General features: G+C 45.9%; 1 protein-coding gene across 1 annotated transcript in view; it reads right to left on the bottom strand.

The window, feature by feature from the left end:
- Window positions 1–22,725, bottom strand: part of LOC126157608 (uncharacterized) — a 54,263-nt gene extending 31,538 nt beyond the window's left edge. Inside the window, exon 1 of the mRNA XM_049916386.1 lies at window positions 22,474–22,725. Coding sequence (XP_049772343.1) covers window positions 22,474–22,725 — 252 coding nt within the window. The remainder of the gene's footprint in view (window positions 1–22,473) is intronic.
- Between the last annotated feature and the right edge of the window lie 3,168 nt (window positions 22,726–25,893).

Here is a 25,893-nt window from a genome sequence, read left to right as displayed (position 1 = left end):
CTCTTCTAAGGGGCTGACTAGTATTTTGTTCCGTGAGGTTACTGGAACTGAGCTTCAGTGTAGATTGCTTCCCAGATTAACCCACCCAAAACTTCGACAGTCAATATTCACCGTGCGTCAGAATGAATGAAAATGAATAATAATAATAATAATAATAATTTTAATAATATTTATTCAGCATCCAATAATCAAATACAATCCCTGGAAGTAATACAGTTTCAGGACACCATACAGATTATTTTTCTGAATACGTCAGTTTATAAATTCCAAACTAAAGATTTATTTGTATCAATAAATTTTACATTTTGATGCATTTTACATTTGGTAGTATACAATCACAATATTACAAATATTGTTGTTAACAACATTATATTAGTTGTAGGTTACTTAAAACTATGAGCTTGACATACTTACGAAGCACTTTTCATATAGATATAGTACTCGTCTAGGGAATAAAAAGGGTTTTAAATTAGAATTCTTTTTAGCTGATCTTTTAATTTGTTAGGAAGGGCTGTGAGACTTTTTGGTAGGGCATTGGCTAGCTTCAGCGCAGCATGAAGTGCATTTTTTTCATATAAAGCTGTTCTGTGGCTATTTACATGGTATCTGAACTTTTGCCTTGTATCGTATTGGTGCAGGTCACAGTTGAAATTTGGATTTATTGTTTTCACGAGCAATATAACTTTCAATATGTATACACCTGTAATGGTAAACACACCTAATTTTGGGAACAGATTCCGACATGATTCTTTAGGTTTGGCAGCACAAATAATTCTAATAACTTTTTCTGTAGTATTGATAATGTGTTGAGGTTGGCTTGAGTTGTTGCACCCCATATTTCTACGGCATAGTTTAAATTTGATGAGAACAGGGTATGATAATCAGTTTTTAGAACACCCATACCCTTACAATATTTGCTAATAGTATTTGTAGCAAATACATTCTTCGACAGCTTACAGGCTAAGGAATCGATATGCATGTCCCATTTGAGACTGCCCTGGATTGTAATTCCCAAGAACTTTGTCCATTTTTCCTTTTTTACTAGACTTCAGCGTACAAAAATGCTGTAAAAGCTGACAGAGAAATATATACTTATATGACTCATGCACTTGTAACGAACAGCAATGTACATTCCATAAAGCAGAGTAAAAAAAAAAAAAATCATTAGAAAAATCATATAACTGCGCCTTCATATTAATTCTTTACATAATCAGCATTCACATTTAAGGATCCATCGTATCCTTTAACAACATTGTAGCCGCCGCATGATAGCACCTAGAAGTTCTACGTCGGAGTCAAAGTGTTGAGAGCCAAGCCACTTTCTCACGTGCATAAAGATGTGGATCTAAGTCGTTGCTGTGGAGATGGTCAAAAACGCCCCATTTCAACAGACTCAAGGGAAGTCTGAGCAGTGGGCCCGCGCTGACAGTCCGTTGTGCTCCACACGTTGTCGTTATGGGGACAGCTGGATCGCTGTAAACGAGCCCAACTCCTGATCAACGTAGGTGATTAGGTTGTAAGTTCCTGCATAGCCGAGCGTCATATCATAGGGCTTGTTGTGTTGAATATGTCCCTCCTGAGCCCATCGATTGCACATTCGCCGGCAGTCGTGGGGTCCTGAACAACTCGAGCGACAATATTACGAAACGGTAAACTGCAGACAGTCTCGATAGATCACGGCCCTGCTGCTGTGGATTTCGGGCATGTGCTGCTAGAAATTTCTCCTTCTTGCACGATACATAACGTGATTAACTCGCACATCATCAATACTAATACGTGAAATTCTGAATGAGGAATTTTTGTATGTCCATCCTTTTAGCAGGAGGTCTCTGGGACGACGGCCGTTTACTGTCGTGACAAGTAAATAAAAACACTGAAGCGTTGAAACTGGTAGCGATAAAATAAAATAAAACCATAAGGACGAGTGTAGGTGTTTTTATTTACTTGTAACGAATGAGGAATTAGCTGCGTAATCTTTACCTATACCCAGAATTTACAAGGAGTGTTCAAATGTAAAGGTACGACACGTTGTGACAACCAAACCGACTGAAATTTGCATATTCCGCTTTGGGCTAAAATAGTGAAACATCTGGGGATGCGAATGAAGTGTTTAGCTTGGTTGTCCGAATGCACAGGCACATGACGGAGGAGAGAAACATGCAGTTGTGTATTGCGTCCATTTGACGGGCGTTGCTTGTGAAAACACCATGCCGTTCACAGTGCAAAATTCGACGACTGAGGAGCAGCAAGATGTTATCAGATTTCTAACTGCGGAAGGGGTTAACTCGATCGATATTCTTCCCCGGATGGTGGCCGTATACGGAAGAGACTACCTGTCCAAGTCAGTGAGGAAGCGGAGCACCCGTTTCCTGAAGACCAGGAGAATTGGAGTGATGAACCGAAAACAGGTCAGGCAAACAAGGTAATTGCGGCCGAACTCATTTTTGGAACACAACCTGCGATTAGCTTAGAGACAGAAGTGATGACACTATGCGGGACCTGACCATCATTTTGCAGGACAATGCTCAAGCACGTACAGTGCAAGCTGTTACTGATTTGTTTGACTGATGGGGTTGCTAAGTGCTATACCATCTACTGCACTCCCCTGACTTAAGCCCTCGTGAGTTCAACTCGATTTCTAAACTGAAGGAAACACTTCACGGCATTCGCTTCAGAGCTACTACAGATTCGTCTGGCAATAGACCACGCTGCTCGAAGTGTCAACACAACAGGCATGGCTAAAAGTATCCTACGACTTCCACATCGCTGGCAACGGGTTATACACAATGCTGGTGACTACTATGAAGGTCAGTAAAACTTTGAAACACGTATATATTTTGTACGAGCTGTAAATAAATAGTTGCCACTATTAAAGTTCCAACCCTCCTATATACTGGTAATCGTTAGTACCGTGGGCATTGCTTGCTGTCCTCCGAGTATCGCAATTTCAGTGGTCAGCAGTGCATTTTTAATTATCCTCCTATGATGTAGTGTATAGCCATTGTAGTGACTGACAATTCTCAATTTTTCACAAACACAACTTTTATTTAAGTACGTTTACAAGGCTGATGACTGAACAACAAAAGAAAGGTGACAATAACGATGGCAGTAAAAGTCTCCTAATTGAGGCAAACCGAAAGGTTTACTTCTAAATTTTCCACAGAGATTCGTGGTAACACACACACACACACACACATACACACACACACTAGTAAAAGTCCAGTTCAGAGACGAAGACGTAATCTTCAGCAGTCGAAGTTCACGAGGTCGACATCCAGAGTGAACTGAACTTCGGGGCTGGTTCTAACCCCAAATAACTGTCTCCAGCCAATCAGGTTTTGGCATAGTGATACTTCCTGCAGGCCGCGGCTGGAGCTCCCCCTGCACGAAGTAGTTCTTGGAATGTCTGTTTCCATTCTCTTGTATTAAATAGCCGGTGTTTACCATGGCGCTTTTGGTACGCCTTGGACATAGACAACCCAATCCTTTGTGGTGTAATATGGGTTTCTGGCCCTCAGGGGCTACCTTGGCTCGGGCGTAACACCCCTCCACCCTTGGAAAAGCTGTTGCGGCACAGGTGATATCGCGGGGGGGTGGGGTGAGGGGGGAGGAGAGTACTAGTACAGCCCGGTGCCGTAGGCTGATCTGCAGCTAAGTCCTCCTGATCTCCTGATGGACGCAGTGGAACCCGGCCGCCGAAGAGTAGGGGCGCCGCCTTCCGCGCTAGGCGGCTGGAACGCCGAAGCAGTGTCAGTTGCGGGGCGACGTCGGGCTGGGAAAGCGGCATGGGGACGTCCGTGTCGTCCAAACGAGGCGGCGCCGAAGAGAGGCCGGGAAGTGGGTTCAGGCAAAGGTCCCGGAGCTGCCCCAGGTCTGGAGTATGCGGCGGTGTGGCGCTAGCAGCCGACGTCTGCTGGCTATGTCTGGGAAGATCATCCACCAACTGAAGAGAGGGCATCAGCGTAGGCCCCAAGGTAGGGGCCAGCGACGGGAGAGAGAGGGGAGCCAGCGTTTGGGGCTGCGGCTGCTCGAGGAAACGAGGACACAGTTGGTTGCAGTGAAGCCACCCTGTCGTCCAGGCGTACGTCGAACAGTTGTCGACCACAGGGCCGGATAATGATCCCCCGAAGCCAGCTGGGCCGGGGCCCGAAACTGTGAGCCCACACCTTGGAGCCTGATGAGTATCGGGAAGCGCCGGGCAGGGCTCGAGGTCCAACCGGCAGCAGGAGGAGAGGGAGTAGGGTTGAGGCTGGCGACCAAGGAGCAGTTCGGCTGGACTCTTGTCACCCACCGGTGTGGCCCTGCAGGTACTGAGAAATAATGTAAGAGCTTCTTCCTGAGAATGGTACTCCATCCTCTGTGTAATTCTTCATCTGAGTTTTAAAAGTGCAAAGAAGGCCACAGAGGAGCACCTCGTTGATGGCCACCAGTTGATGGCGGATGGAGAAGAATTGGAGGTCAGCCTGGGCGTGAGGCAGAGGAAGCATCAGCCAGCCGCAGAGAACATAGTGGCGCGCCAGTTGTAGGAACGGATCTACGGTCGTCGCTGCGGCCACCCACTCAGCCGTGACTGGGAATGCACCTAACGCATCCTATGTGTCGTCATTGACTTGAAAAATTAGGAGGTCTGACGAATCGAATGCTGAATCCTGGCCGGAGGAGAGCTGAGGTAAGGTATTGGCGTTGGCATGCTGGGAGGTGGGCCGGAAATGGATGGTGTACCTAAAATGTGAAAGGAATAGGGCCCATCACTGCTGGTGGTGGGAAGTCTTTGTGGGTAACTGGGATGATGGGGAAAATAAGGGCACGAGGGGCTTATGGTCAGTGATTAAGCGAAATGATGTACCATAAAGGTATGGCATGAATTTGGTACAGGCAAACATGATGGCTAGGGCCTCCTTCTCAATTTGGGAATATTTGCATTGGGCATCTGTAAGGGATTTAGATATGTACACCACCAAGCGTTCTGATCCATCCAGTAGACTGTGCGAAAGGACAGCCTCAACACCATAGTCTGAGGTGTCCGTAGTCAAGAGGAGAGGAAGAGAGGGTTTATATGGCCGCAGAGCGCAACCTCCGCTTTAAGGTTTGGAAAGCTGATTCACAATCCGGGGACCAACGAAAAGGCACGTTCTTTCGGCATAGGTGATGGAGGGGCGGCGATGTCGGCGGTGGAGGCAATGAATTTTCGATAGTAAGCAATTTTACCCAGGAAGGACCGCAATTGGTGGACTTCGCATGGATGAGGAAGGACCATTATAGTGGCGATGTGGGAGGAGGTAGGCGATATGCCATCGCAGGAAATGATATGACCCAGATATGAGATAGCAAGTTGCATTTTAGGCCCACAGTCTGCAGGCACAGGAACAATTGTGGTAGATGACTGAGATGTTCATTCGCGGTGTGGCCGGTGACAATGATGTCGTCTAGGTAGTTTATACTAGAGGCCGTCAGCTGTCGCCGTATTCCCGCTCGTTCTCGTAAGCGAGACTGAGCAGCGAGAATGCTGCCTGCGAGATTATCGTGTTCCGAGAGCGCGGTCTCGATAACGAGGCGACCCGACGCTCTCGGCTGGCCACTTGCAGCGGCGCCGGTCGCATGGGGCCGTTCCGAACGCGGAGCATTCGGGAGGACGACGGTTCAATACCGTCTCCCGCCATCCTGATTTAGGTTTTCCGTGATTTCCCTAAATCGCTTTAGGCAAATGCCGGGATGGTTCCTGTGAAAGGGCACGGCCGATTGCCTTCCCCATCCTTTCCTCACCCGAGCTTGCGCTCCGTCTCTAATGACCTCGTTGTCGACGGGACGTTAAACACTAATCTCCCCCCCCCCCCCCCAAACGCGGATCGTACTGTGTGCGGCTATCCGAGTTACAAGTATACTAGTAAGGAACATGCACGTGTGGCATGTCACAGTTGTGCTGGTATGTGTGAACGCATTTTGGGAGATTTAAGAGACATTTCGGTCGAACGAATCAAAACTGAGACATTCGAACAAATCCAGTCCACGTAATTACAAAAGTAAAGCTGCCATAGCTGGCTGAAAATAAACAAACCACAGCAACAGACATAAGAAAAACTACAAAAAGCCGGATCTACCTGTTGCTAAGGCTGAAAGAACCTTAAGATTACGATGCTTGAACTCAACAAAGGGAAATGCGTTACGGAATGATGTTCTGAGGTAACTCATCACTTAGAAAGAAAATACTGATTGCACAATAGAGAGAAGTAAAAATAATATGTGAGGTTCACTCACAGAAATCATGTAGGCACAATAATCTTCAAGGAGGTTGGCATTTTAACTGCGCCGTCAAAATACATATATTTGCTACTGACATTCGTTATAAACAGCCCATCACAGTTTGAGAAGAACAGTGTTGTCCATAGGGAGAACACTAGAGGAAAAAAAGATCTTACCCACTGTTAAAGCTGTCAGTGGTTCAGAAAGGAGTTCAATATGCAATAACAAATATCTCTGATTACTTGCCCAATAACATAAAATGTCTGGCAGGTAGCAAAGTAAGTTCAAATCTAACTTAAAAATTAAAATGTCTGGCAGGTAGCAAAGTGAGTTTTAAATCGAACTTAAAAATCACTTCTCCTGGACAACTCCTTCTGTTCCATTGAAGAATGTCTATTGAAAAGGTGGTAGCCGGAGAAAAAAAAGACGCTCTTTCCACATCATTTCCATAAAACAATCATTCAAATGATCTATCGAAAATTTAACCAACTGACCAACCAAAGACTGTAGTACCGGCAGTCGTACAATAGCACCCAAAAGAAAAACGGTTCAAAGCAGCAGCTGAGGAACCGATCCACCTGCTAAACAGTACGTTGCAATAAATCTGTTATTTAGTGAGGAAGTAGCGTCTTATACACAGCCAATTTTCTTCTACTCAAGCGATGTAAACGACTGTAGTACACAATTATAAATTCATTTTGTTAAAAGAAAGTGTACATATTCAAAATGAATAATGTAGAATATAGTTTCGCAAATTAATCTGAAACCTTAATTCAGCAGTCCCATTTCTGAAGATATTGCACTGCAGTTGAGTCTGTTCTCCTGTTAGTACCATAGTTATACAACAATTTACTTTACTTAGTATGAAGTATGTAATTGTGCAGTCATTACTTATCAATTCTCAGTATTATATTTGATTACGTACACATCTCAGAAGACCAGTTGTCAGTTGCCTTCGCTTCTGTGATTTAAATTTAGGTTATTTGTTTCTCTTATTGTTATGGATGATGAGAATATCATTAACGCGATCGGAATCTAGACAACTTCTTTTCTGAGTTAGTACCAACCCTGCCTTACTAAAATTTCTTTCACTCGAGGCACTACTGGCAGGTATACAGAAAACCTCTTTGCTGAGTTTGCTGAGTTTCGACAGGGTACACGAATTTGTTTTCCACCATGAAAGAAGGTCTGTGAACTCATCGTTTGGACTCTCCATGTTCATATATTTCTCAATCTCATCTTTCGATTTTGAGGTGAATGTTCGCCAATTTTGAAATTTTTTGTGGGAGGAGGCATGACATCTTTGGTTACGTTCGTATCAACAACGTTATTTAACATTTTTCGCACATCTTGATGAATTTTTTCTCTTCTTTCTTCGGGAAAAACTAATAGTTCCTTGAAACAGGGATGCAAGAACTTTGCCACGTAATGAATGTCATGTAGTTCATTTAGAACTTTCTGTTTTATAAACAGTCCTGCCCTTTTCTTTAGCTTACACATTGTCAGATCGTCGGTTCCCGTTTCGCAGAGGCCTATCAGTTTCAACATCCACGGCACTGCAAATGGTAGTGTTGGCTCATTGTCTCCTTCCAAATCGTCCGTGGCCTCTTTGAAAACTTTCAGAAATTGAATAACACTTTCCACAGTCGCATTCTGATACGACGTCATCATCTCGTGTTTGTTTGAATCACGCAAAACGGTCTCTATTTGGTCTCTCTGTGAATGGAATGAGTCTAACATCATGTACACACTGTTCCACCTGGTTTCTACATCATGGTGTAAGGTTTTATCTAATCTCGCGACTAAGCCAGATCGCTTCATAAAGCCTACTAGTTTACATACAGTCAGGATGGAGTCATACACTGCAGGAATCTCATCCATTAAGAAACCTTCATTGAATGTGTGCCTCAATGCTGTATTAATACAGTGCATCACACATGGGAGTCGTTTGTGTGCTTCTAGTGCTTTCTTGAAGTTAGCTCCTTGATCTGTAACGAAAGTAACCTGTCTTAGTTCCGAGGACGTTGTCTGCAACTCTGCTATTTGTTCATATATTTCCGTAATGATATGTTCACCAGTCTTGGCAACATCTGGAAACCTCGTAGTTAAGAGTACCCTGTTTCGTAGTATCCATTTGTTCGTCGACTCATCAATATAGCTGGATGTGACAGTCAGATAATGGGTCTTACGATAACTGTCTGTCCACAGATCGCACGTCATTGAACACTGGTTTTTACCAATTGCGTCTTTCACTACTGGAATAAGTTAACTCCTGACTTCATCAGCCAATTCCTTAATATGTAGTGCTACAGTCCTTGGGGAAGGTAGCACGTCTTGGGCGGTGGTTTGTCCATATTTTGCTCCTGTATTTATCAGTTCTTGAGCTAAGCTTATGAATCCTTCACCACTTACCATATTAAATGGTCGGAGGTCTGTTGCACACATTAAAACACATTTGTCCCTAACAGATATTTTATCAGCACTGGCAGCTGCAACGCTTGACAAGTGTCGATTATCCTTACATTTATGTCTGTTCATTCCAGTTGTGCTTCCTTTGTAAGCAAGCAATGCTCCACAATTTCCATTTTGGCACTGAACGTAACCAACTGGAAGATGTGTATCTCTTTCAACAACTACCTGAAACAGTCGTAATAAACACCTCCATGTATGTTTCACGAAGACAATTTTTCTTTTCGTTTAAGGACACAAGAAACATATCAATTCATTAAAAACGCTAGACAAACGAAGCGATTCGATTAATCAAATACTATCACGTATCGAATTCGGAAGCTCTATTCTGTAATTATTTAGTAATAATTAAAGGGCTTACCTTAAATTTTTCCCAACTGGAACTGCCACTCCTTACTCCCACTTTATTTATCAGAATGTACGTCACATCAGCAAGTTTCTTCAACACAACATCTTTTGTGATGGTAGTCATTGCATTGGTCCCGGTTCCGCAACTGCTCATGCTGAGTTTAGTCCCGTGACAGTTTACTGCCTACCGCTACGTTACGATAATGCGAGTGTCTCCCACCTCACGCGCCTGTGCCAGCGATAGCGAGTCGCGTATTCAGCGAGAAGCGAGCGAGACTGAGCAGCGTTTTGACGTGCTCTAGTTTATACAACCTGTCACATCCAGCAAGAGCTGTTCCAAGTAACACTGAAAGATGGCCGGTGCACTAGTGATGCCGTAGTCTACATGGGGCGGTTCAACCAGAACAGCTCAAATGGTGTGTTGAGGATGGCCAAATGAGTAGAAGGCTCATCGAAAGGTATTTGGAGGTAGGCCTCGGTAAGATTGATCTTCGAAAAAAATTACCACCCTGCAATCTTGGAGAACAGGTCCTCTGGACGCAGGAGGGGCTAGTCTTCAACCTGTATCTGAGGGTAAAGTGTAGCCTTGAAGTCGCCACAAACTCGTAGACGCCCATCTGTGACGACTCCCTCCATGGTGAGAAAGTCCATTTCTTGTTGAAGAGGTTGCTGGAGGGCATGGGGAACCTGCTGCACTCGGAAGTACTTCCGGCGGGCAGCCGGTTTCAGTTGGAGCGATGCATGAAAATCTTGAGCACAGCCGACGCCCGGTGAGAAGAGGTCCTGGAATACCGTTAACAAGGTATCGTCTGCTCGAAACGGAACCTAGGAAGACACCAGATGAACACTGTCGTCGATGGCGAAGGCATCAAACCTGAAGAGATCCACCGTGGCCGCATTGTTGACCACAAGGAAGGTAACTGTCCGGCGAACCTATTTATACAGGATGTAAGCCGTGAAATGACCCAAGAGGGCGATTGCTTGCTTATTATAAGTAAGGAGGCGCCTAGGTGTGGGCGCCAGGGGAGGGGGGGGGGAGGGCGCCCTTTTGTTGTTGTTGTGGTCTTCAGTCCTGAGACTGGTTTGATACAGCTCTCCATCCTGTGCAAGTTTCCCTCATCTCCCAGTACCTACTGCAACCTACATCCTTCTGAATCTGCTTAGTGTATTCATCTCTTGGTCTCCCCCTACGATTTTTATCCTCCACGCTGCCCTTCAATACTAAATTGGTGATCCCTTGTTGCCTCAGAACATGTCCTACCAACCGATCCCTTCTTCTGGTCAAGTTCTGCCACAAACTTCTCTTCTCCCCAATCCTATTCAATACTTCCTCATTAGTTACGTGATCTACCCATCTAATCTTCAGCATTCTTCTGTAGCATCACATCTCGAAAGCTTCTATTCTCTTCTTGTCCAAACTATTTACCGTCCATGTTTCACTTCCATACATGGCTACACTCCATACAAATACTTTCAGAAATGACTTCCTGACAATTAAATCTATACTCGATGTTAACAAATTTCTCTTCTTCAGAAACGCTTTGCTTGCCATTGCCAGTCTACATTTTATATCCTCTCTACTTCGACCATCATCGGTTATTTTACTCCCTAAATAGCAAAACTCCTTTACTACTTTAAGTGTCTCATTTCCTAATCTAATTCCCTCAGCATCACCCGACTTAATTTGACTACATTCCATTATCCTCGTTTTGCTTTTGTTGATGTTCATCTTGTATCCTCCTTTCAAGACACTGTCCATTCCGTTCAACTGCTCTTCCAAGTCCATTGCTGTCTCTGGCAGAATTACAATGTCATCGGCGAATCTCAAAGTCTTTATTTCTTCTCCATGGATTTTAATACCTACTCCGAATTTTTCTTTTGTTTCCTTTACTGCTTGCTCAATATACAGATTGAATAACATCGGGGAGAGGCTACAACCCTGTCTTACTCCCTTCCCAACCGCTGCTTCCCTTTCATGTCCCTCGACTCTTATAACTGCCATCTGGTTTCTGTACAAATTGTAAATAGCCTTTCGCTCCCTGTATTTTACCCCTGCCACCTTTAGGATTTGAAAGAGAGTATTCCAGTCAACATTGTCAAAAGATTTCTCTAAGTCTACAAATGCTAGAAAACTAGGTTTGCCTTTCCTTAATCTTTCTTCTAAGATAAGTCGTAAGGTCAATATTGCCTCACGTGTTCCAGTATTTCTACGGAATCCAAACTGATCTTCCCCGAGGTCGGCTTCTACTAGTTTTTTCCATTCGTCTGTGAAGAATTCGTGTTAGTATTTTGCAGCTGTGGGTTATTAAACTGATTGTTCGGTAATTTTCACATCTGTCAACACCTGCTTTCTTTGGGATTGGAATTATTATATTCTTCTTGAAGTCTGAGGGTATTTCGCCTGTTTCATACATCTTGCTCACCAGATGGTAGAGTTTTGTCAGGACTGGCTCTCCCAAGGCCGTCAGTAGTTCCAATGGAATGTTGTCTACTCCCGGGGCCTTGTTTCGACTCAGGTCTTTCAGTGCTCTGTCAAACTCTTCACGCAGCATCGTATCTCCCATGTCATCTTCATCTACATCCTCTTCCATTTCCATAATAGTGTCCTCAAGTACATCGCCCTTGTATTGACCCTCTATATACTCCTTCCACCTTTCTGCTTTCCCTTCTTTGCTTAGAACTGGGTTTCCATCTGAGCTCTTGATGTTCAGACAAGTGGTTCTCTTATCTCCAAAGGTCTCTTTAATTTTCCTGTAGGCAGTATCTATCTTACCCCTAGTGAGATAAGCCTCTACATCCTTACATTTGTCCTCTAGCCATCCCTGCTTAGCCATTTTGCACTTCCTGTCGATCTCATTTTTGAGACGTTTGTATTCCTTTTTGCCTGCTTCATTTATTGCATTTTTATATTTTCTCCTTTCATCAATTAAATTCAATATTTCTTCTGTTACCCAAGGATTTCTACTAGCCCTCGTCTTTTTACCTACTTGATCCTCTGCTGCCTTCACTACTTCATCCCTCAAAGCTACCCATTCTTCTTCTACTGTATTTCTTTCCCCCATTCCTGTCAATTGTTCCCTTATGCCCTCCCTGAAACTCTGTACAACCTCTGGTTCTTTCAGTTTATCCAGGTCCCATCTCCTTAAATTCCCACCTTTTGGCAGTTTCTTCAGTTTTAATCTACAGGTCATAACCAATAATTTGTGGTCAGAGTCCACATCTGCCCATGGAAATGTTTAGAATTTAAAACCTGGTTCCTAAATCTCTGTCTTACCATTATATAATCTATCTGATACCTTTTAGTATTTCCAGGGTTCTTCCATGTATACAACCTTCTATCATGATTCTTAAACCAAGTGTTAGCTATGATTAAGTTGTGCGCTGTGCAAAATTCTACCAGGCGGCTTCCTCTTTCATTTCTTAGCCCTAATCCGTATTCACCTACGATGTTTCCTTCTCTCCCTTTTCCTACACTCGAATTCCAGTCACCCATGACTATTAAATTTTCGTCTCCTTTCACTATCTGAATAATTTCTTTTATATCATAATACATTTCTTCAATTTCTTCGTCATCTGCAGAGCTAGTTGGCATATAAACTTGTACTACTGTAGTAGGCGTGGGCTTCGTATCTATCTTGGCCACAATAATGCGTTCACTATGCTGTTTGTAGTAGCTTACCCGCATTCCTATTTTCCTATTCATTATTAAACCTGTCTTCGCATAAGAGGAATAGATGATCAGTGAGACCGCTGCTCCGGTATCGACCTGCATCTGCAGCGGCCGACCGTTGACCTGAACGTCGATCATCAACTTGGAAGATCCTGAAGACTGCATCTGGTTGATATCCATGGGTATAGGCCCCCAACGGTCATTGGCTGGATGAGGAGGGGGCTGCCGAGATCGGCAGACCGAACTGACATGTCCGTTACGGGTACACACTGCACAATACGCCCACCTGTCAGGACAGTCTTCCCGTGCATGGTTCTTAAAGCATCCCAGGCAGGACGGCAGCAGGAGGGGCTGGCGGCGCGGGGACCTCCGTGCACCGATGGTCTGCGCCGGACCCGCGGAGCCGTCCGAGGACGCGAATTCCTGGACAGGGCGGCTGCGCTGTCGACGCTGTGCAGAACAGGGCGGTCGGCGCCGGTCATCGGAGTGGACGGCGGCGACGTCTTCGACCTCCGCCAGCGATGCGACAGGCTCTGAGGCGTCGTGGTCGCGGAGGGCCGCCATTTCCGCCCAGGATTCCAAACGCTTGTCGGCCGCCGTAGAGACTCCGTACTTGAATGCTAGATCAATGATCTGGTCCAGAGCAGGTTCGTCGAGTCTGAGGAAAGCCGCGTCAGGGGCGGCCTGGATGAGGTGGTCGCGGATCATCTCGTCCGCGTAGGATTCTTTGGAGACTCGTGTGTTGAAGTGACATTTCCGGCTGAGACCTTGCAGTTCTGCTGCCCACTGTCGATAGGATTGACCAGCCTTCTTGCGACACTGGTAAAATTCGACACGGGCAGCCAACATGTGGAACTGTCGTCGATAGTAAGGCGCGAGAACCTCACAAATGTGGGAGAAAGTCAAAGAATCCGGAGGTCGAGGTTGGAGTTCCGTCAAGAGAACATACACTTTGGACTGGTTCCAGGACAAAAGTAGGAATGACGAGCAGTCTCTTGAAAAACCTGGTGGATTTGAAAATGCTCCTGAAGCCGCTTCTCGTATGTTTCCCAGTCTTCAGCATCCTCGTTGAAAGCGGGAAACGGCGAGGATGGCGGAACCGGGCGGTTTTGCAAGAGTTCCGTAAATAAACGTTCCTGTGTATCCTGAGATTTCATTCAAAACTGTTGGAAACCTTGTAGTAAGTTGTGCACACTTTGCACCAGCTGCTGAAGTACAACTTCCGCCATGAGGAAGGCACACGCACCACCAACTCGTCGCCACTTGTGTAGTGACCGACAATTCGCAATTTTTTACAGACATAACTTTTATTTATATACGTTTACAAGGTTGATGACTGAAGAACAAAAGAACAATAACGATGCCAGTGAAAGCCTCCTAATTGAGGCAAACCAAAACGTTCACTTCTAACTTTTCCACAAAGGTTCGTGGTAACACACACACACACACACACACACACACACACACACACACATTAGTGAAAGTCCAGTTCAGAGACGAAGACGTAATCTTCAGCAGTCGAAGTCCACGAGGTCGGCATCCAGAGTGAACTGAACTTCGGGACTGGTTCTAGCCCCTAAATAGTTGTCTCCAGCCAATCAGGTTTTGGCGTGTGATACTTCCTGCAGGCTGTGGCTAGAGCTCCCCCTGCAGGATGTAGTTCTCGGAATGACTGTTTCCATTATCTTGCATGTAAATAGCTGGTGTTTACTATGGTGCGTTTGGTACGCCTTGGACATAGACAACCCTGTGGTGTAATATGGGTTCCAGGCCCTCAGGGGCTACCTTGGCTCCGGCATAACAAACGCCTCGACATCTTCTTACATAGCCGCGTCATTTCCGTACCGAGAAATGTACCACAGTGACTGATATGCTGGACTCACATTCACAAGGCGTGGAATTCAAATCCCCATATCGGCATCCTGATCTGCGTGTAGACTAACTGAACCGCAGTACATGTTTCCATTGGTCATTAGTGCATGTTTTGTGTTTTTGAAGCTTGAGCAAGCTTCTCCTTTGCAGTCACATGGTTTTTAAGTGGTGTGCCAACAGAAACACTGCATAAAAACGTTTTTTACGCGTTTTAGGTCGAAAAGTTTCAGTTGGCTCTTTGTCATACAGCACACATTAACCTCGTGTTAGTGTCTTACTCGTTAGAGGTAACGAACATAACAAGCTTCTTCAATGTCCACCACGCTTTACGAAAAACTGAACATTAAGTCTATGTTTGTTATTGTGTTTTTCAGATGATTGCTTATGTTGTTATGTAAAGTGCCCTCCACCACACACCGTTGGGTGGCTTGCGGAGTATAAACGTAGATGTAGATGTATGTAATTGTACATTGAAGCGATTCATTTATTTTAACTTCCTCCATCCCCTCCTTGCCCCATAGAGACGCTCGGTGTTCGACGGGAGTGAACAGAATCTTGACCTTTTAATGTAGCTTTATTCTACATGGTACAGTCACATTAATGTGGCCACCTATCAAGAGCCTGAACAGCCACCTTTCGCCGTGTGAACGTGCAGGAAGGGGACAATGATGTCCTGGAAGGTACCGGCAGGGATGTGGAGCCATTACAACTCCAGCGCCGTGGCCAGCCGTGCAGTGTTCAGCAGTTGAGGATGCATGACGCAAACAGCCCGATCGAGGTGATCCCACAGTCTCGACTGGGTTTTAATTCGAGCGATTTGATGGCGTCCGCAGCTTCCCGCGCCCGGGTTTCCGGGTTCGATTCCCGGCGGGGTCAGGGATTTTCTCTGCCTCGTGATGACTGGGTGCTGTGTGATGTCCTTAGGTTAGTTAGGTTTAAGTAGTTCTATGTTCTAGGGGACTGATGACCATAGATGTTAAGTCCCATAGTGCTCAGAGCCATTTGAACCATTTTTGATTTGATGGCCAGGGGAGTACGATAACCTCTTCAAATCACGCACGTACGTGGCGAGCTGTGTGAGACGTTGCATTGTCCTGCTGGTAAATGCCATCGTGCAGAGTATTGGCTAGTTGGTTTGGGGTATAAGGGGACCAAACTATAGGGTTTCGGTCCCTCGCGCAGACGAAAAATAAATTGCATGTAGGAGTGGACATGGTCCCCAAAGACAGATGCATACTTGTGTTGATTAATTGTGTCTTCCAGAATGATGAGAGGTCCAGTGAACGCCACAAACGCTCCCTCTTCCTGCCTGAAGCCTTCCGACGATTGTTACAGCATCGTACACGCCAAAGAACAACTGTCTGATGGAGCATAAAAAGTGATTCACCAGGCGAGCCCATATTTCACCATTAGTGGGTGTCCAGTTGCAGTATTGGCGTGAAAATTGCATCCTTCGTCGCCGATGAACAACAGTCAGCATGGGTACATGAAACACGCGCCTGCTGCAGAGGGCTATAAGCAGTAACTTTCGCTGAACGGTCGTTGAGGAGACAAAGTTCGTAGCCCCTTGTTTCACCTGGTCTGTCAGTTGCTCAATAGTTGCATGTCTGTTCGTTCTGTACACATCTCTGCTGCCGTTGTTCACACCTGTCATCTCTGGCCCGTGGTGCGCCACAGTCGCCTCGGTTTTTGATAGCGCCGTTTTGCAGTGCACGGTGTACTTTACCACAGCGGCAGGCAAACACTTCACAGACTTAGCCATTTCGGAAATACTTCCACCCTTAGCCCGAAAGCCAATGATAATGTGCTTCTGGAAGTCAGGTAAATCGCTCCTTTTTCGGGTTATGAAATATCTGCACTGTTTTCTTCGTCTCCACAGACACACTTTATATATCCTCCACTGGTAGTGCTGCCACCAGCAGTCTGTGAATGGTTATTGCACGTTGACGTCGAACGTAGGCAGCGTTCAAATTAATGTGACTGGACCGTGTATAAGCAGCGATACAGAAATGTATACGAGTACATTTGAACTTCCGGTGGAGAGTGACGTCGATATGGAGTCAATAGATACAACACTGGTCATTAAAACTGCAACAACATGCTTGGGTATAAAAGTGAGTGGCATTTGGGCACAACCACGCAGAGTTAGGAACATTTACAGGGTGGTTATAACTAAACTTTGACTGCTTGAGAGGGCCCCCATGAAAATTAAAATTATTTCGTTGCCAACATCTTCTTTAATACAGATTTGCTTGTGAGTAATTTAGAACTGGCGTGTACATAGGTATTAGAAGTGAGGTATGCGTTGGTCTAATTGTTTTCGTTTTTAGCTCTTTAATAGCTTCTTCTGTAGGAGTTTCACGGCAGATAAAACATTTAATTTTAGGATATACAGTGTGTGATGCGTTGGATCAGGGAGTTGCTATAGATACTAATTAAAGCGCACAGTTTTTAAAAAGAGTTGTACGAGTGTATAAGCTGTCATAACAGCTGGAAAAGTCAAAGCAAGATGTTCAGAGACTAGGGCTCGATTTCGAAGAAGATTCCCAGGGAAACTGTCATCAACTGGAGGGCGGGGGCATCTCGTGGTCGTACGGTAGCGCTCTCGCTTCCCACGCCCGGGTTCCCGGGTTCGACTCCCGGCGGGGTCAGGGATTTTCTCTGCCTCGTGATGGCTGGGTGTTGTGTGATGTAGTTAGGTTTAAGTAGTTCTAAGTTCTAGGAGACTGATGACCATAGATGTTAAGTCCCATAGTGCTCAGAACCATTTTTTTTTTTGGGGGGGGGGGTGGATTGGAAACTACATTTGACCAGTTTGAGAAAACAAACAGGAAACGATAAGCACGTTGTAGCAGATAGCAAATAGAAAATGAAAGGCTAAATGACCCAATGGAGCAGTTACAAAGGCAGTGTGATTGCAAGGGTACACAGCTCTCAAACCTGCAAGCACAGAAGCAAGATTTGATGAAGGAGACCAGAAACCGGAACAAAGGAATGATGATCTGGAAAGAATTGACTGTTCACTTCCCCAAATTGCCTCATGTCCCTATACCCAGTAGAATTTAAGTAGGTTTCCTCGCTGTTGTAGGACCTACAGTTGATTGTTTATTAACTGGGTGAAGTCTTTAGCGCTAGTACTATACTTTTATGAGGCCACAAAATTATGAAAACGTGAACTGCGAAGGAAAACATAAAGACCTCCCTTAAATTATGCACACGCACTCGCCAACACATACAAAACAATGAAAATCACGATGTCAGATCGAAAACTTACAAAAAAATGGTTCAAATGGCTCTGAGCACTATGGGACTAAACATCTGTGGTCATCAGTCCCCTAGAACTTAGAACTACTTAAACCTAACTAACCTAAGGACATCACACACATCCATGCCCGAGGCAGGATTCGAACCTGCCACCGTAGCGGTCACGCGGCTCCAGACTGACGCGCCTAGAGCCGCACGGTCACACCGGCCGGCCGAAAACTTACAGAAAAAAGGAAAATGCAGTGCAAAGAATCAAAATAATATCGCAGATGGCTGTGGTTGGCTGATCGCTGGAATAAAAGGGATGACGCAGTTAATGTACAACACACTGGAAACTCCAACTTAAAAGCATAGGCCAGACTCCACACACTTCACAAAATTTTAAATGCTTTATCACACTTACATAAGTACGTAGGCTTTCGCGACCGGTGTCCTATTGAATATAATAATTTTGGGTGTTAGACTGAGTCACTATGAAACACTGAATTGCCGACGTTTCGGGTGACTTTGCAGCGGTCCTCTTCAGCGCGGTTAACTGTTTTACAATGGCCTGCCTAATATCCAAAACGATTTTATTCAAAACTTTACCTCACTTGTCTCGTCATCAGGTACAACATGGGCAGACCCCGATCTCTATTTGCTTCTGCCCTCCTATCACAATACAAACTGAGCTGACCAAAGTCAAGGGATACCTCCTAGTGTTGTGTCGGACCTCATTTTGTTCGACGTAGTGCAGCAACTCGACATGACGCGCACTCAGTAAGTCGTTGGATGTCCTCTGCAGAAATGTAGAGTCATGCTGCTCTATAGCCGTCCTTAACGGTGAAAGTGTTACCGATACAGAAATTTGTGCACGAACTCATCTCTCGATTATGTCCCATAAGTGTTCGGTGTGTGACCAGATCATTCGCTCGAATTGTCTATAACGTTTTTCAAACCAATCGCAAAGAGCTGTGGCGCCGTGATATGGCGAATTGTGATCCACAAAAATTCCATCGATATTTAGGAACATGAAGGCCACGAATGACTGCAGGTGGTCTCCAAATAGCCGATCATAACCATTTCCAGTCAATGAACGGTTTAACTGGAGCGCAGGATCCAGTCGATTCCATGCAAACACAGCCTACACCTTTATGGAGCCACTTCCAGCATGCCCAGTGCCTTGTTGACAAATTTGGTCCATGGCTTCGTAGGGTCTGCGCCACACTTGAACCTTACCATCAGCTCTTACCAACTGAAATCGGGATTCATGTGACCAGGCCACAGATTTCCAGTCGACTGGTGTCCAACCGATATGGTCACGAGCCCAGGGGAGGCGTTAAGACGATGTCCTGCTGTTAGTAAAAGCACTCACGTCCGTTGTCTGCTGCCATAGTCTGTTGACGCCAAATTTCGCCGCACCGTCCTAACGGATACGTTCGTCGTACGTCCCACACTGATTTCTGCGCTTACATCAGGCAGTGTCGTTTATCTGTTACCAGTGACAACTCTACGGAAACGCCACTCCTCTCGGTGGTTAAGTAAAGGCCGTCGGCCATTGCGTTGTCCTTGGTGAGACGTAATGCCTGAAATGTGGCATTCTCGGCACACTCTTGACGTTGTGGATCCCGAAATATTGAATTTCCTAACGATTTCCAAAATGGAATGTCCCATGCGTCTAGGTCCCACGTTCAGAATCTGTTAATCCCCGTCATGCGATCACGTCGTAAACCTTTACACATGAATTACCTGAGTACAAATGACAGCTACGCCAATGCAGTGCCCTTTTATACCTCGTGTATGCGATACTACCGCCTTCCGTATATGTGCATATCGCTATCCCATGGTTTTTTGACAATTCGGTGTAAAACGCACTCAGTTACAATGTGGCGTACAGTGATTTACACGGTATAGGCATCACAGTGTAGGATGCGACGTGTTAGCATACGGCGGCCAATTCGGAGTCAGGCCAGGGCTACTTAATCTCACCGGAGTAACCGGCACGTTGAACGCCACGGCCGGACAGTTGCTTCACCGACCGTAGCTTGTAGTCCCTCACTGCCAGCCACTCGTCGTCCCACAACTGCACGGATCTCGATTCACCAGCGAAATGATACTCTGCAAGGGAATGGCAGGTTGCGCCACGTCATGTCCCATGCAGGCGTTGTTGACGGCTCGTTCTACCTGTTCTGCTCCCCAAATCTCCAAGTGCTCCAGTATCCAGGAGTACCTGCTTCTGTCGCAGCTGTAGGATGTACACTTGGTCATATGTTCACAAACCGCAGGTGGCAGCATAACGGCCCAAAAACGTTTTCCTTAGGATGATAGTAACCACCTAGGGTAGGATCAAATCAAAAACACATATAATGCAACAGCGGATGAGCCCTGTATTAAGCAAACGAGACTCTCACCGCCATTTGTACTCATACAGCTAACTAGCCAGCACAAACAGGAAAGCCGAACAAAGACACAAACAAATCCCACACGACTCAACATAACGAGCGGCCGATTTTATAATCGAATTGACCTCTCAGATTGCAACTTGGCATGATAGAGGTACGGTATCACTGCAGCTGGTCCCGGAAATGTCTTCGGGGACCATCTGTAATGGTGAAACCTCTGCACTAACGTTTCCCAACTATCACGCATGAACTGTCGCTATTGGCACAAATCCGTCGGTAGCCCTATTATCCGCCCAGACTATCACAGAGGGATTTTTCCCATGGTGCTTGTCGTGGCAATTTTATCCCTCTGGCCTTGAAACCGCTACCCTTCAGTTGCTTTCCGTCTACTGTCTCCTCAATGGCACCGTATTGGTGAATGATCGCACGCAGACGTATAGACATCACAGATCTGCATCCTGTTACTTCTCTTTTTGAAAACTGACAATTTTGTCATAGGTGACACGAGAACCTTTCTGTTGGCTACCATGCAAGTGTAGGCATGAAAGTGGTCCAGTTCCTCGGTCATGTATTAACTGGACCATAATCTCTAATGGGTACCCATGGTGAGGAACGTTTCAAAGTGAATCTTGAACTACAATGAAGTGACAAAAGTCACTGGATATCGATGTGCACATGTACAGATGGCGGTATAAAAGGGCAGAGTATTGACGGAGCTGTCATTCTCCCTCCGGCGAATCATATGAAAAGGTATCCGACGTGGTTCTGGCCGCAGGACGCGAATGAAAGGGTTTTGAACGCGGAATAACAGTTGGAGCTAGACGCATGGGACATACCATTTTGAAAGTCGTTAAGGTTCAAATGGCTCAAATGGCTCTGAGCACTATGGGACTTAACTTCCGAGGTCGTCAGTCGCCTAGAACTTAGAACTAATTAAACCTAACTAACCTAAGGACATCACACACATCAATGCGCGAGGCAGGATTCGAACCTGCGACCACAGCGGTCGCTCGGCTGCAGACTGTAGCGCCTAGAACCGAGTCGTTAAGGGATTCAGTATTGCGAGATCGACATTGTCAGGAGTGTGAAGAAAATACAAAATATCAGGCATCACCTCTTACCACGGACAATGCAGTGGTCGACGGCCTTCACTTAACGAGCAAGAGCAGCGGCATTTGCATACAGATGTCAGTACTACCAGACAAGAAAAGAAAATGCAAATGTGTGTGAAATCTTATGGGATTTAACTGCTAAGGTCATCAGTCCCTAAGCTTACATACTACTTAAGCTAAATTATCCTAAGGACAAACACACACATCCATGCCCCAGGGAGGACTCGAACCTCTGCCGGGACCAGCCGCACAGTTCATGACTGAGCGACTTAGACCGATCGGCTAATCCCGTGCGGCACCAGACAAGAAACACTGCGTGAAATAACCCCAGAAATCAATGTGGGACGTACGACGGACGTATCCATTAGGACAATGCAGCAAAATCTGACGTCATTGGCTTATGGTAGCAGACGACTGATGCACGTGCCTTTGCTAAGAACAAGACATCGCCTGCAGTGTCTCTTCTGGGCTCGAGGCCATATCTGTTGAACCCTAGAGGACTGCAAAACCGTGGCCTGGTCAGATGAGTCCCAATTTCAGCTATTAAGAGCCAACGGTAGGGTTGGAGTGCGGCGGAGACCCCACGAAGCAACGGACCCAATTTGTTAACAAGGCACTGTGCAAGTCAGAGGTGGCTGCATAATGGTGTGGGCTGTGTTTGGATGGAATGGGCTGGGTTCTCTGCTGCAACTGAAATGATCGTTGACTGGAAGTGGTTATGTTTCCCCAGGTGGAGACAATCTGTATCCACTCACGGAGTACAGTTCGCAAACAAGGATGTAATTTTCAATGGGCCACAATTGTTGGCGTTTGGAACATTCTGGCCAGTTCGAGATAATGATTTGGCCATCCAGAATGCCCGGCATGAATCCCGTCGAACATTTATGGGACGGTTCATACACAAGATCCTGCACCAGCCACACTTTCGCAATTACGGACGGCTATAGAGGCAGCACGGCTCAGTGTTTCTGAAGAGACTTCCAACGCTTGTTGAGTCCATGTCACGTCGAGCTGCTGCACTGCGCTGGCCAAAGCGAGGCCTGACGCGATATTGGAAGGTGTCCCAGGACTTTTGTCGCCTCAGTGTACAGCCTCGCTGGCTGTGACTCGGGCATACCTTGTTGCTGGGCGCGTCGTCGGGGTCGGGCTGCGACGGCGGCCCGCCGCCCCCGGGCGGCCCGCCCTGGCCCGACACGACGGCCACGACCGCCACCAGGAGCGCCACGGTCGCGCCTAGCGCCACCGCCCTGCACGCTGTGTCCGCCGGCATGGTGGCTGGCCGCGCCACCCGCGCGCCGCTTTTAAAGCCGCCACTAAGCGCTTCCTGGTGTCGCGTGCCGCCCTGATGCCGCCGCCCTAATCGCCACATCTTAGTGTTGCGCCCTGCTATTCAACGCAGCGCATCCGCAGCCCTCGGCCGACACGCGAACTGCACATCGCCAAGATACACTGCACTGATTTCGCTCAAATAGCCTTGTGACACACGGTTTCCGGGTGGCTACATCGAGTGAATTGCCTCCATAGAGTTTCACAGTGGGACAGGAAAGTAATATGAGGCGAAGGTGAAAAGTTATCGTCCTGTAGGCGAGAAATGGGCTTACTTTTCGACCGTGTACTCAGTTACGAAGAGTAATCGTACAGTTTTAATTACGCGCCCCGACAGCCGTTTTTGGGAAGGTGCGCCAGTCCCATTACGGACGAGGGCCGGTGGGCCAAACAGCCTGGTTGTGCTTTTTAGGCCGGCCGCGGTGGCCGTGCGGTTCTAGGCGCTGCAGTCTGGAACCGAGCGACCGCTACGGTCGCAGGTTCGAATCCTGCCTCGGGCATGGATGTGTGTGATGTCCTTAGGTTAGTTAGGTTTAATTAGTTCTAAGTTCTAGGCGACTGATGACTTCAGACGTTAAGTCGCAAAGTGCTCAGAGCCATTTGAACCATTCGTGCTTTTTAGGCGGTTTCCCACAACCGACTTGATGAATACCGGGCTGGTACCGAATTCCCGCCTCAGTTACACTGTTGTTGTGGTCTTCAGTCCAGAAAATGGTTTGATGCAGCTCTCCATACCACTCTATCCTGTGCAAGCTTCTTCATCTCCCAGTACCTACTGCAACCTACATCCTTCTGAATCTGTTTAGTGTATTCATCTTTTCGTCTCCCTCTACGATTTTTGCCACCACGCTGCCCTCCCATACTAAATTGCTGATCCCTTGATGCCTCAGAACGAGTCCTACCAACCGATCCCTACTTCTAGTCAAGTTGTGTCACAAACTCCTCTTCTCCCCAATCCTATTCAATACCTCCTCATTAGTTATGTGATCTACCCATCTAATCTTCAGCATTCTTCTGTAGCACCACATTCCGAAAGCATCTATTCTCTTCTTGTCTAAACTATTTATCGTCCATGTTTCACTTCCATACATGGCTACACTCCATACAAATACTTTCAGAAACGACTTCCTGACACTTAAATCAATACTCGATGTTAACAAATTTCTCTTCTTCAGAAACGCTTTTTATATCCTCTCTACTTCGACCATCATTACCTATTTTGCCCCCCAAATAGCAAAACTCATTTACTACTCTACTCTACTCTACTCTACTGTATGGTTAATTGATTACGGCATCCTCTTGGGTAAAATATTCTGGAGGTAAAACAGTCCCCCATTCGCATATTCGAAAGGAGTCTACTCAAGAGCATTTCATCATCGGAGAAAAAAGAAAATGGTGTTCTACGGGTCACATCGTGGAACTGTTGTTGATAATTCTTCCGGGTTATATGGCCGTGGTCCATGGAATAGTTCTATTCCTAACGTTTCGTCCAATACTAGGTTGGACATCCTCAGAGGTATGGCTGGTCCTGCTGAGTCCTGCCGACTGACGAGTCGGACGTCGGAGAGCGGCCTAATACCGAGGAAAGTGGGCGTGGTCTAGCTTGCACATAGTTGTTGTTGTTGTTGTTGTTGTTGTCTTCAGTCTTGAGACTGGTTTGATGCAGCTCTCCATGCTACTCTATCCTCTGCAAGCTTCTTCATCTTCCAGTACTTACTGCAACCTACATCCTTCTGAATCTGCTTAGTGTATTCGTCTCTTGGTCTCCCTCTACGATTTTTACCCTCCACGATGCCCTCCAATGCTAAATTTGTCATCCCTTGATGCCTCAGAACGTGTCCTACCAACCGGTCCCTTCTTCTTGTCAAGTTGTGCCACAAACACCTCTTCTCGCCAATTCTATTCAATGCCTCCTCATTAGTTATGTGATCTACCCATCTAATCTTCAGCATTCTTCTGTAGCACCACATTTCGAAAGCTTCTATAATCTTCTTGTCCAAACTATTTGTCGTCCATGTTTCACTTCCAGACATGGCTACACTCCATACAAATACTTTCAGAAACGACTTCCTGACACTTAAATCTATACTCGATGTTAACAAATTTCTCTTCTTCAGAAACGCTTTCTTTGCCATTGGCAGTCTACATTTTATATCCTCTCCACTTGGACCATCATCAGTTATTTTGCTGCCCAAACAGCAAAACTCCTTTACCACTTTAAGTGTCTCATTTCGTAATCTAATTCCCTCAGCATCACCCGACTTAATTCGACTACATTCCATTATCCTCGTTTTGCTTTTGTTGATGTTCATCTTATACCCTCCTTTCAAGACACTGTCCATTCCGTGCAACTGCTCTTCCAAGTCCTTTGCTGTCTCTGACAGAATTACTATGTCATCGGCGAACCTCAAAGTTTTTATTTCTTCTCCATGGATTTTAATTCCTACTCCGAACTTTTCTTTTGTTTCTTTTACTGCTTCCTCAATATATAGGTTGAATAACATCGGTGAGAGGCTACAACCCTGTCTCACTACCTTCCCAACCACTGCTTCCCTTTCATGCCCCTCGACTCTTATACCTGCCATCTGGTTTCTGTACAAATCGTAAATACCCTTTCGCTCCCTGTATTTTACCCCTGCCACCTTCAGAATTTGAAAGAGAGTATTCCAGTCAACATTATCAAAAGCTTTCTCTAAGTCTACAAATGCGAGAAACGTAGATTTGCCTTTCCTTAAGCTATTTTCTAACATAAGTCGTAGTGTCAGTATTGCCTCAGGAGTTCCAACATTTCTACGGAATCTAAACTGATCTTCCCCGAGATCGGCTTCTACCAGTTTTTCCATTCGCCTGTAAAGAATTCGTGTTAGTATTTTGCAGCCGTGACTTATTAAACTGAACACTATTCGCAAATATTTAGAAAACGTTTGAACTCTTTTACTTGAATAACATTATACGCAGACAGTTACGGTGCAGACATTCCGTCCCGGGTGCGGCGGGTTGGGGAGAGCATTCCGCCCTTTACATTAGTCAAATAAATAGTAACCATGCCAACGCCGCGTGGATGCGGGCCAAAGGCACCAGAAGAAGAAGTCATAAAGTTTTAATTGTGTAGTCATAACTTTAGTCCGAAGGCTGAATTGATGCAGATTTTCATGCTAGCGTACACTTCACAGGCTTTATTATTTCTGTGTAACTACCCTGAAACATGGGT

The sequence above is a fragment of the Schistocerca cancellata genome, chromosome 2 (genome assembly GCF_023864275.1).
Source record: "Schistocerca cancellata isolate TAMUIC-IGC-003103 chromosome 2, iqSchCanc2.1, whole genome shotgun sequence".
NCBI classification, from domain to species: Eukaryota; Metazoa; Arthropoda; class Insecta; order Orthoptera; family Acrididae; genus Schistocerca; species Schistocerca cancellata.
The sequence above is the reverse complement of the archived record's forward strand: the minus strand, read 5'-3'. Positions and strand labels throughout refer to the sequence as shown.